At 41.0% G+C, this 12,623-nt stretch overlaps 1 protein-coding gene across 2 annotated transcripts in view; it reads left to right on the top strand.

Moving 5' to 3' along the window:
* dlx4b (distal-less homeobox 4b) overlaps positions 1-11,162 on the top strand; it is a 71,663-nt gene extending 60,501 nt beyond the window's left edge. Inside the window, exons 1-3 of one of the 2 annotated variants that reach the window (XM_028567282.1) lie at positions 7,537-8,114; positions 8,959-9,152; positions 10,644-11,162. In XM_028567282.1, coding sequence (XP_028423083.1) covers positions 7,802-8,114; positions 8,959-9,152; positions 10,644-10,904 — 768 coding nt within the window. In that variant the 5' untranslated portion in view covers positions 7,537-7,801 and the 3' untranslated portion in view covers positions 10,905-11,162. Of the gene's footprint in view, positions 1-7,536; positions 8,115-8,958; positions 9,153-10,643 lie in introns of those variants that run through there. The other variant, XR_003691278.1, reaches the window with a different exon arrangement.
* The last annotated feature ends 1,461 nt before the right edge of the window (positions 11,163-12,623 follow it).

Raw genomic sequence — 12,623 nt, 5'->3', positions numbered from 1 at the left:
TTTTGCTTGCTTTTGAGTACTGTGTGAAATCTATTTACAGTTGAAAGTATGTTCTATTAAATATGTTTGCAAGTATAAATCCCAGGACACATTGGGATCACTTTGATTACTTTAAGAGTGAGCTTCAATTTGGATGGATTTCTACTGTTTATCTCCAGAAAACTTTCTTTTTTCATTGACAGTGCGCTGACTAATAACATACTCCCACGCTGCATGATACAAATGATGCATACAATACACATATCTTAATCTTTAAATCAGTTTGCCAAGTTTTTCTCTGAGAGACGTTGTCATTTGATAGGCAGCGTGGTACAGGCTGGGTGCTGTGGGGCCATTGTGTCCTATTGTACGTCACAATGGAACTTAACACTTGACAGAGCCAGGGCTTGTTGTCAGTAGCTGAACTTGATCCCGTCAAGTTGTTCCCATTGAAGAGCTATAAAGAAATGGCTTTGACCTCACGGCTGTGCGATCACGATATCAGGCCAAATATTCATTCTCTATTCAAAGGATATTCGTGTATAATAGGAGAGCTGCTGTAGATGTCTGTACTTTTGCTGGAAACTTGTTTTGACACGTAGGTCATGTTTCTCAAATTTTTTTAGACCCCTTTCAGATAGGAGGATATGATAGTGGAGTATTGTGTGCCCACTGTCACTTAACCTGGCAACCCTGCCCAGATGATCCGTCCTGCTGCCCAGACAGATGTCCGCTCCTCCGAGGCTTGTCATAACCATCACCTCTGGCGTTTCAAACTGCTGCTTCCTTGCACACTGTTGCCCTGCAGACCACAAAGGGGGCTTCACGTTACCCAGAGGGGCAGGTAACTTCAGATGGATAATCCTTGGGCCTGGTAAACCGGTCTTTAACAGGACAAACTGTCTAAACCTGGCAACCCTGAGCCATGTGTTATGGCGTGTTGATTGGCTGTGCATGTGTGACTCCCCTGGGCAAATCATTGTCCGGTATGTTCAGTATTTCCACGTCCGTCTGTCAGCTAATCTGCTTTCAAGAGAGAGAGAGGGGATGAGAGGAGGGGGGAGGGGGGGCAGAGAATAAAACTACAGTATAGGGCTAGAAGTTAAATGATTTTTCTTGTCTAAACATCTGCAGTTCGTTAATCATATAGGTCTTTCTACTGGCTTTATGGGCATTGTAAATCTTTTTTTTTTTATAGTTTCTAGAGGAGATTTATGGCCTGAAAATATTGTCAGTCTTCATACTTTATTTTCTCGAAAAATGGCCTGAGTAGAGGTCCTTTGAATGTAATGTCAGATGTCTCCTTAGATGCTTGTAAACAAACCCAGCAGCCCTGGCAGCTCATGATGACACCCCCCCACACCCCTTGACCTCAGATGAACTATGTGTCATCTCCGCCACCAGGCCTGTCAGGATCCTCACACGGAGACAACTGTTGCTCCCTCGAGCCACTACCACCCTCTTGTCGCCCCACTGATCCGTGCCAGCTTCCAGCTTTTGTTTTTCTAACCGCCTCCCCTGGTACTGGGGGCAAGATTTACAGTGGAAAAATATAGTAATTTTTTTTCTCCCCATGTTGAGCTGGTGAGTCTGGAATGTGTGTTTGGGCAAGATTTTTGTGAGCAGTGTGAAAAAACAACAGAGCTGTAAACACCAAGGGTAGACCCAGACATGGCTTCTTTGTTCCAGATGTGGAGCAGACACACACACTGTTGGTGCACCTCCAGCCAAAGCACTGGGCTGGAACCCCACGCACTGCCACAACTGTCCCACTGCCTGTCCATCAGCTGGCCTCTGCCTGCATTTGTGTGGACGGGTTACTGCGTGATTCTGCGGTATTTTAAATGAGAGTATTATTGTGTGTATGTCAGCGGCCCACCGTCAGAAATGGTACCAAATGCTTATTTGAGGCGCAACCAGACGGCTGGAATAAAAAAAAAAATATCAACAATGTATAATTTAGACATATGACCGCCGCTCTCTACAAATGAAGCCGTTTAAATCCGATGCCCTGTGTGACACCGAGCTCAGGTTGCACCAGAATGGCTTATATGCGTATTAAGGTTAAAGGATTCCAGACGAGGCTTCAACCAATTCAACCAATCAATTAAAAGTTTAAGTGTAACGGTGAGCGGCAGGCAGCGATGCTGCTGTCATCCGCTGTCTGGCAACAATTATGCCAATGATGAATTCAGAGCTTGAGCCAAAAGACCAGACACACTCCGCCATTTCCCACGCAATAGTAGCCTATTCACTTTGGCTTTTAGGGGTCATTGTTTGTGTTCGTTTTTACTTATTATTGATTTAATTTGTATAATTAGTTGTTGTCCACGCGCCCTGTTTTTTTTTATATATATAATTGTGCCAAATGTTGACAAACACCTGTTTAATTAAGTCGATTTCTTTTGTTGCTTTTCAATTTACAATTTGACTTTCACTTCTAATTGGTCAGTGAAAACTGAGCTTTATAGATATTACAAAACAATTCAGGCAAACGTGCACGCAGAAGGGCCTTTTATATTTTACCGTCGGAATAAATATTTCATACGGAATTAATAAACAAATACATAACAACTGTTTTATTTTTATTTGTATATGCATACCATGTTCTTATTTCCTTATTTGGACATATAGTCTAGTTGCACAGACAATTGCAGATTTTCTTTTCATAATGTAAATTAATTGTGCAAGATTGTTTTTAACAGAATATTGACCTTCCTTTTAGTTCCTACAGTAGGCTACTAGAAATTAATTATGGACATACGTTTTATTTAATGAATCAAATTGTATTTTATTTTTATTTATCATATTTTAAGTTCAAGAAAATATAAATATTATAAACATAATTTAAAGGAATTAAAATATTTCATTATAATTGCAAACATGAATGTTTTCTACAAAAGTATTGTTAGGGCTGCAACTAACGATTATTTTAATAATCGATTAATCTGTCGATTATTTTTGATTAATCGATGAATCGGATTTTAAAAAAAGCATTAATTTACATCAACTCAATACATGCATACTTATTGTTTTAGTTAATCGTTTTGTAAAGGTAAGTAACCCAAATAGCAGATACAGACAAGAAAGACAGAAAGACAGACACACACACACTTATTCATTAAATTATTACCATCATTGTAGTAAGTGCAAGTTAAGTTCGTTTATACACCACACACTATTATATTTGTCAACAATAACTGATATGGGACAAAGCACATAATATATACATAACAGATTGAAAAATTAATGGGCCAAAAAAGGCGAGTGAATAAAACCGTGTCTTTAGTCTTGCAAACTATACCACCCCTGCTTTATTACTGTTATTACCGAGCTAACGCTAGCTTGTCATGCTAGTCAGCTGGATAACGAGTAAACAGCAGCACCAGAAGAGCTCACTTCAGAACGGAACAGAAGTAGGATAGTGTAGTGACTTTACCCTGCTGTTGAACTCTCTTCCTCCTCATCAAGGACTCCAACATGTTTACGTTTTAGGTGCTGACTCATCACCGTGGTGCGCCCCTGCCATGCCGTGTCTCTTTTGCTTATCTTGCAATTAACACGTTTTTGATTTATTTAGTGTGAAATGCTCCCACACCTTGGATGACTTGGGTCGTTCTGATTTCTCTGCCTCCGCCGAGTGTTTCAGAACAACGTTACGGGTCTCTCCGGTCTCTCTCCGTATTTCCTCTACCCCCGCTCTGCTCTTTTTTCTTTTCTTTCGCTCCGCTCTGCGCTGAACTCAATTTTTTTTTTTATCTCCGAGACTAGGTTGCCTAGTTGCGCGACACAACGAATCGATAATTAAATTCGTTGCCTTTTTTAGTAATCGAATATTATCGATTCGTTGTTGCAGCCCTAATTATTATATAGATTTTTCTGGCAAAAATGGAAAATGTATAAAATCAATACATCAAATACATTAAATAAAAAAAATAAAAATAATTAAAGATTGACACTTTTGGAAACCGGGAAATCTTAACCTTACATTTAAATATTAATTAAAATTAGCAATAAAGGACATATATTTCTGTAATTGTTGTCTTGAAAGTGTGTAAAAATGAGTGATGTTGATCATGTAACACTGGTGAACTCTTGGGGCCCTCATGGGCTGCCAACACACACGCACACACACACACACAAACACGCACAATCACAACACACACAGACACCACACACAACACACACACACACACACACACACACACACACAACACACACAATGCACACAGACACACACACACACACACACACACACACACAATCACACTCACAAACTCCAGCAGGTGTGGCTGCACTTGTGGAATGAGACGCCGGTCGTGCAGATATTAGTGTTCCTGTGTGATGGCGCCTGGAGGAAAGATTAGGCCGTTCATCCTCTGCTCTGCTCAGGCTCCTCCTCTGCTCCCTTCTCTTTCCTGAGGCAGAAAACAGTCAGAGAAAAAAAAATCCTATTGTTTGCATTGACTTTGTTGATGCAAAAGGGTTGGAAAACAGCTGCTTTGTGCAGTGGAAGGTGTGTCAGTGACCGATGAGGGAAATGTGAAAGCTTGACTCATCAGAATGGGATATTTAGGTATAAAAGCAACGAAGGGAAGCACTGGGACCATGTGGACAGAATATTCATAGACAAAAGTATAAAAGCATACATGAAACCATATCTGTGTTTCGTCTAGAAATGTGCAAAGGTGTCTGTTTAGGTATTGTTCATGTTTCTCACGGCTTGTCCACACTTTGATGCATTTCTGGTGGGAAAATTGTGTCAAACCCACACCACAGCTTCAGACCCGTCATGGTGCGCTGCTGAAATGGGACATGTGGGTCTTTATTCGGGTCTATTATGTGGTGAGCTGAGCCTGTGATAATAAATCCTGGCATCCTTTCGAGGTGGTGGACTGTCAGTCTGAGTCTATAGGCCTCTGCTCGGCTCGGGCCCCTGCAACAGAGGGTTACTTGTAAAACATGATGTGCCAGTGGGAAGATCACAGCCGCGGCAGTTGCCTGGGAATGTGCTCTTGGTTTGTACACAAAGAATGCTGTCACTCTGCATCAAAGCTGCGTGATGGACAAACTCGACTGGTGTGTGTGTGGGTGTGAGAGTGTGTGTGAGAGAGAGAGAGAGAGAACACACACACACCTGCAGACGTGCACTGCACAGGAGAGTAGACGCCAGTGAGTCTGGGCTGCGACGTTTTAACGTCATCCCTTTGCGTGCATTCAGACAACCACAGCTAGGACTCATCCCTGCCCTATGACTCCAGGGCTCGGCTTTGTTCTTCACCCCTAGTACAGACATAATTACAAGCCTTAAAGAGCCTCCTTACCTTGCTTTCCCTCTCCCTCTATGCCTCATACCCTCCTTGTGCCCACACCTTTTTGGCCCTGCACAGTTTTGACAGATATTCACATCCAGGACTCAATCCTGTGCATTCAGCTGCTGAAGTGTCTCACAACAGAGCTGTGCACATATGCCCGTAGGCCTCTGCGTCTTCAAAGCTTTTGTGTTTATCTTCATTTGGCCTCCCTGATCTCATTCATGTGTCAAAAAGTGTGACTTTCCTGTGAACTGTTGTTTGCCCACTGCCCTCTAAATGCAACACCTGCTCCTATAGCAACAAAAATCTCTCAGTCACTGGGTGCCCAACTGCAAAAATTGCTATGCCATAATCCCAACACCAACAGTGCTGCAGTAAATTCCTAATACACACAGTATTGCATTCTCTCATGATATAATTTCCCAGTAAGAAGTACATGCAAGGCCACAATATGAAACTGGCCTCTCAGCAGCTTTATTTTTATTTTTTTCTGACTCAATTTCTTTTCTATGATAATAATTTGTGGCTTTGTTCTGGCTGGCTGCATGGCTGAGGCCTGTGGGGAATCGGGAAGCAGTCCAGCCCCCATAGTTGCAGGCTGGGTAGGACATGACCAAAATGACGGGGTTGGACAGCAGCTCAGCACCGCGCTCAACCCACCAAACACTCTGCTTATAATTTCTCTGCAGTTTACATGTGATTTAGCTGAGATGGAATATGTATCAAACTGTGCCGCAACACATGGTGACTATTAATTGAAAAGAAAGCCTTAATAGCAGGATCTCCACTCTTTTCTCCTCCCACTGTGTTTTCCACCTGTGGATTTACTCTCTGCTTGAGAGTGAGTCAACAGAGGCTGAAATATGGAAACAGGGTCGCTCTTTCAGCCTGTGGTCACCATTTTCTTCCCCTCTCCCCCACTTTATCCACATGCACCTCCACACGTGTTTTGCTGACTCTGCAGTCTGCGCCACAATCCAGCCGTCTTTTGGCAGGTTTGTGTTTGCCTTATTTTACCTGACATTTAGATAGAAATAAAAGTGATTGACATGTGGCCATAGTATTTTAGTTTCATGTAAAATTGAAATCAAACATGCTTTTGGATCGAGAGTTTGCCATTTTTCTGTCCTCTTCAAGTTGAATTATTCATCTTCATTCTTTTTTAGAGTAATCAAAGAAATGATTTGTATTGAAGCATTTATACAACTACTTTTTAAAAGTGTGTTATTGGTGCACTGGTGCACATCAGTTACTTCCAGTTTGGCTGATTAACACCAGTGAGGAGTGTTGATGGACTGTACAATTTGTAGTTGTCCTTTCCTAAACAAGCCTGAGTTTGACAAAGAATGATATGGGGACACAGTGTGAACAACATTGTCTCTGTAGTAAAATGCATTTTATTTGTCTTTGATTTGTTGTGTAAGAAATGTCTATACATTCTGTTAGACAATAAAAATGTGAATGCTTGCTGCAAAATAAAAAATAAAATCCAAATATCAGTGAAACTCCTTATAGTGCATTAACATTAAATGAGGCAGTGCCACAGCAGAAAATAATGTGGAAAATCATAAATGTGTCATCTATTCCGTTCAATCAATACAGAGTTTCTAATAAACTTTGCATATTATTAAATTATTAAAACTATAACTAAAATAACTGAAACTTAAAAACAATTTTTGGTGAAAATTAAGTGCATTAACTTTATTAATGAAACAATTTCAAATCTCATTTTATTTGACTTATTAACACCAGATATGGTTATGCTAATGGTGCTAACTGTAATTCAGATTGTATGTTCTCCTGCATTGGCCACTTGCCTAATCCATTTATATCATACCCATTAAATGGCATTTTTGGCCAGCCTAATTATCGAACATTGGCTCTTGTAACTCAACTAAAAAATAAATTTTAATTTAAAACGTTACAAAAAATAAAAACTTTTTAGTCAAATTTAAATTCTACCAAAGTTATCAAATCTCCTAAAGCAGGAAAATCCAGACCATATTAAGTAACGCCTTTTTATTTGATGGTGTAAATAACTTGATGGCATTCTAACATAAACCAGAATAAAATGTCTAAATATGCCCAAATAAATTAATAATCTATAGCAGGAGGCCCCTGCTGGCTGCAGAGCTGCATGCTTTATCATATGTTAATGAAGTTCATAATGCTGGAGCTCCAGTGACAGCTTGCTGCTGCGGACCAATCAGAGAGCTCGCAGATAGAAGGCAGTGTGCTCGAGGCTCTGCAGGCAGGAGGTGTTTGAAGAACCATGTCAGCTCCTCCAATGATGTCAAGAAGGATCCCTTTCGCTTTTATTCGTTGTTTGCCTCCTAAACAGTTGTGAACATGCACGCTGTAATAACTCATTCTCACTGCAGGGAACTTTTTTTCACGCGCAAAGCATTGGACTTAAGTGTGGATTTGTTCCAAGTTTTCCTCGCTGCCCGACAGAACTGATGAAATCCTCTTCAGAGCGACGGGTTTATGGACTCGCGTATTAGCTAATGATGTCTATGGGTTTCATGCCTGACAGTCTGAATGCCTCAGATCCCTCCAAATCGGCCTTCCTAGAATTTGGCCACGGACATCCGGCACACCAGCAGCACTCCCCCGGACTCTCTCACATTTACCCCGTTCATGGCTTGCATGCTGCTGGGCATTCCCAGCACGAAAGTTCTTTTCCTGGCAGCGCGTCCTATGGCCGCTCTTTTGGCTACGCCTACCCCGGCGCGGTGAGCACTCATGCTCCGTCTGCTTACATGTCCTACCAGCACAGCAACAGCAGCAGTCTGGCCCACAGCAGATTAGAGCACACAGGTATGTGAGAAAGTCAAATCGAGCTGGGCTAAACTGTTATAGTTGTTAATGTGTCATTTATGGATATAAAAGTCTGATTTGGCATCAGGCGCAATTACGCACTGCATGGGCGCGTATTTCCATCCCACCTCCATTTTAATAATGAGAAAAATAGTTCACTTTAAGGTTTAGTAAATAAATAAAGTCGATTTTTTTCCCAGCATATATAGGCCTAATGTGTTTTATTGAAAGTTTAATTGAGGCATGGGCGTCAGCAGGCATGTTTTAACTCTCACTAATGTCCAAACAAGGCCTAGCATTCAACCACCGCCTCCCAGGGATGCTCCCTCTTTACCACTCATGTTACGTAATGAAGTCAGATGGTGCCATTTATTTTATTGACCATAATTTTCCGTGGGAAAGTCGAGTTATGGCCCGTGTAGCCACGTCCTACCCCAGGAACTCGTTTTTTTACCCTCAACGTTAGTGCACGTTAACAGAAAACAAAAGCCCTTTCATCGCTGTGTCATTTAATAAAACTAAAATCAAACGGTTTATGGACATGATTATGATAGTCAAATAAATAAAAACGCACAAGTTAAGCTACATGTTTTGGCTTTCAGGCCATAGAAGTGTTGTGTTTATAGCATGCAGTGCGGGCCTGTCAGGCACTGTATTTCCTGTGTGAGCAGTGCTCTCTTTAAGATGGTAGATTTGGTTTTTCTGAGAAGATCAGGGAAAATCTAAAACTCTGCTCAAATGTGACATATTTTAGTCTCGACCTATACAAGTGTAGGTAGTAATAATAATACAAGTTATAAATCAAAACTTTCCCAATTTCATTTCATGTTCTTCAATCTACAAGGTCGCGAAAAGTCCACGGTGATTGAAAGCAGGGACATTCGTCTAAATGGCAAGGGGAAGAAAATCCGGAAGCCTCGGACCATCTACTCCAGTCTGCAGCTGCAGGCTCTGCACCAGCGCTTCCAGCAGACCCAGTACCTGGCCTTACCGGAGCGCGCCGACCTGGCAGCCAAACTGGGACTCACCCAGACTCAGGTGGGCCTTCAACTCACCCAGCAGTCCTTCAATGGATCGTGGGAAATGTAGGGTGTGCGGTCAAAGATATATGCATATTATTAGCTTATTATTAGTATTATCATTAGGCCTATTATTTATTAGTGTTAGTAGGAGTATTGCAGGTATTAAAGGAGGTTGTAATAATTTCACTATTATTCAGCCTAAACTACCAGGCCTGTACTATTTAGCATTGTGGCTTATTAAGTAGAACTGCTGGGCTAATATTTAGCATTTAAAAGACTTAAAGCAGACTGAAGACAGATATTACTGAGAGGAAGAAGACGTTGAAATGCGTGAAAAAGAAACCGCTTATTTGCTGGATATGATTAAGGATCACTGCGCTTCTGGAGATCAAATGAGAAAGCAAATTGTTGTGATTTGTAACTTGATCCTTTAATGCCTGTCTTATTTACTATACTTAATTTCATGGCGGTATTTCCTTTGTCAACCCTGGTCCTTGAAATGCTCTCCGTGAATGTAGCATGACCGCACTTCTAAAACTAGGCTATCAAAAGAAAAAGAAAAATCAGCCATTGCAGATCTGCAGAATTAGGGCTTCTCACCTGATTTCAAGGGTTTGTCAGTAGTTTATTATGGAATATAGTTTATAATATCCAACAAGTTCCCTATGAGCTTGAATACAATTTATTTATCTGTGTTTAATTCTTCACGTGCATTCTGTGAATTAAATGTTTGGTAATACAGGAATTGAAAAAGGACATCTTGGGAATAATTTCAGTGCCATGTGTAAACATCATTTGGAGACAAAACAGGTGCACGCGTCGCTGTCAATGTATCATTCAAGGAACAAACATAGGTCTTTATTGTGTCGATTCGCCTGAATTCCCTCTTTGTTTGGAGTTTCAAAATCAGATAAACACATCAACGACTGACTGTCTTCTGAGCTGTCTCCTGCACATTTTTCCTAATCCCTCAATCTCAACAATGATCAACCTTTTGTGCTGCTCAGATGTTTATAGAGTGTTTAATTTGGGCATTTTGGTACAAATAATGAATCTTCACACCATTGTTTTCGTGGAAAAATACTTTTTTACTTTGCAATCAGCAGAAATTGTCAGTGACCTACCGCAGCGCCCTTTGCGGTTGTTTTTATTTCACAATACTTTCAGTCTCGGCTTGTTGCTGTCACACTCATGCACCACTGGACTCATAAAGCGGTGAACAATAAGAGAGCTCCGTTTTAATGCAGCCAGGCCGAACGGCCAACAATGCGCCAGTTGTAAGCCTGGGCTTTGCAAAAACAACCCAAAGAAGATGAGAGTTATGAGGGTTTTATTGTTCTCGATATTCACTTAAGGCCAATTCTAAAAGTGTATTTTGTTTAATTGGGGGAGGGGGAGAGAGGGGGAGTGTAAATGCTAATAAAACGCCTGTTGCGGTATAATTTGCCTTTTATATTACTGCTGATCTTTAACCACAGTGACAATTATGTGCATTTTCTCTTTATAGGTTAAAATATGGTTTCAGAATAAGCGCTCCAAGTATAAAAAGATCATGAAGCATGGCAGCGGATCAGAGGGAGAACATCTCCACAGCACTAGCTCCATCTCGCCGTGCTCCCCCGGGCTCCCCCAGCTTTGGGAAGTCTCCATGGCGAACAAAGGAGCCCAAATGCACCCAAACAATTACATGAACAGTTTTGGTCACTGGTATCCAAACCACCACCACCCTCCTCATCAGGACGCGGTGCCCAGGGCTGAGATGATGTGAGTGGGTTGTTTCGTGCGGGCCAGGCGCTCGGCCTATATGAAGCGCACTTCACACTGAACTCGCTGGTTTCTCTCGAGGCCTCCTCTCAGAACTGAATTGTGTTTAAATAGTGTGTTTGATAGAGATTGTTCATATTCTTTCTATTTAGTGTGCGTTTTGAATTCACGTTTCACCGCTAAATTCGACCATGCATCTTCTGGTGCACGGCTTCTGAAATATGGACTTAGTATGTGTGCAGTTTATCAAGAGACTCTGGATAGAGGCATTTAATATATATATATATATATATATATATATATATATATATATATATATATATATATATATATATATATATATATATATATATATACACACATATATAGTATGCATGGGTCTACTTTATTAGCAAAAGCGTTTCAGGTGGTCCAGAATTATGCAAATAAATAGCTGTTGGATGGACATTATTGTGATGAATCTTTTGTGTGATGTGTTTGTTTTGGTTGCAGCTTTTATCAGGGAAATGTTTTTACTGTCAAATATATATACATAAAAGTAAGTAAATGGACGTGTGATTTTATCCATCAAACTGTTAAAGAGCCGGTGACTTACAGAAGTCTAAATGAATGGCAACCGCAGTCATCTGCGAGACTCCTGAACAAAAGCGTAAAGGCGTCCATGAGCTGTGGATAAAGTACAGCATCTCGAGCCCGGCTACTGTCATGTGCAGAGTTCTGTTAACCACCCACAGCTCAGTCCGTGAGATAATTCATAGCTGGGACATCAGCTGTCTTTTGTCCGTCAACACTCCTGCTGATGGACGAAAATCTGCTTGGATACATTCCAGTCATGTTTTGTCAAAACACCTGCCGATTGATTCCTGATTAAAAGTAAAAAATCAAAATTGTTTGCTTGTATCCTATTCACTACCCCTTTTTAACTTTCATGTTTTAGGACAATTACTTTGACTTTAAAACTAACGAAATTCCCAGCATAGTAAACCAAAGGCGGTGGGTGCCACCTTTACGCACGGTTGTGTTTATGTTCGGTGTAACTTTTACGCACAGACAAATAGGCTATGACGACACGTGCCTTCCAAAGAGTTTCTTTGAATTTAAAAATCAGCACTGCAACATTTTTTTATATATATATTTTAGGCCTTTCTTTTCACAGGACAGCTGAAGACATGAAAGGGGAGCGAGAGGGGTAATGACATGCAGCAAAGGGCCGCAGGAGTCGAACCTGCGGCCGCTCCGTCGAGGAGTAAAAGATCTTTGTTTTATTTTTCACCAGAGAGTGACCTATGCCGTGAGGAGTGGCTATAGCACGTGCAAGACAGCATTTTAACGATCTCTTCCTTCACTCTCTTCTCGAGGGAACTCAAACAGAAAACTCGCCGTTGTCATAATAGGATGACAAATGGCTACGCTATTCCTCCAATAAACTTGCGCCTGATTTACAGTCTTTTTCACTGATTTGCACATTCTGGCGCTTCCATTGTCTAAACAGAGAATTATCTATTTATATCTTCGCAAACACCGCCGCAATTTGTGCTGATGCTCTTGTGTTGAGCTTTAAATAATGAAACCGAATAGCGCGTTAAAGAAACATCCAGTGACTTCTTTTTGTCTTTTTCATTCATCACTCTGCTGTCTTCTAGGCTGTCTGGCAAACATTAGATACAGTGTGTCTAATGCTGTGTCTCGCATGCTGTTTTTAGGGAGATATATTGTTAATAAT

The sequence above is a fragment of the Perca flavescens genome, chromosome 21 (genome assembly GCF_004354835.1).
Source record: "Perca flavescens isolate YP-PL-M2 chromosome 21, PFLA_1.0, whole genome shotgun sequence".
NCBI classification, from domain to species: domain Eukaryota; kingdom Metazoa; phylum Chordata; class Actinopteri; order Perciformes; family Percidae; genus Perca; species Perca flavescens.
Note: the sequence above shows the minus strand (reverse complement) of the source record. Positions and strands in the feature narration are given on the sequence as shown.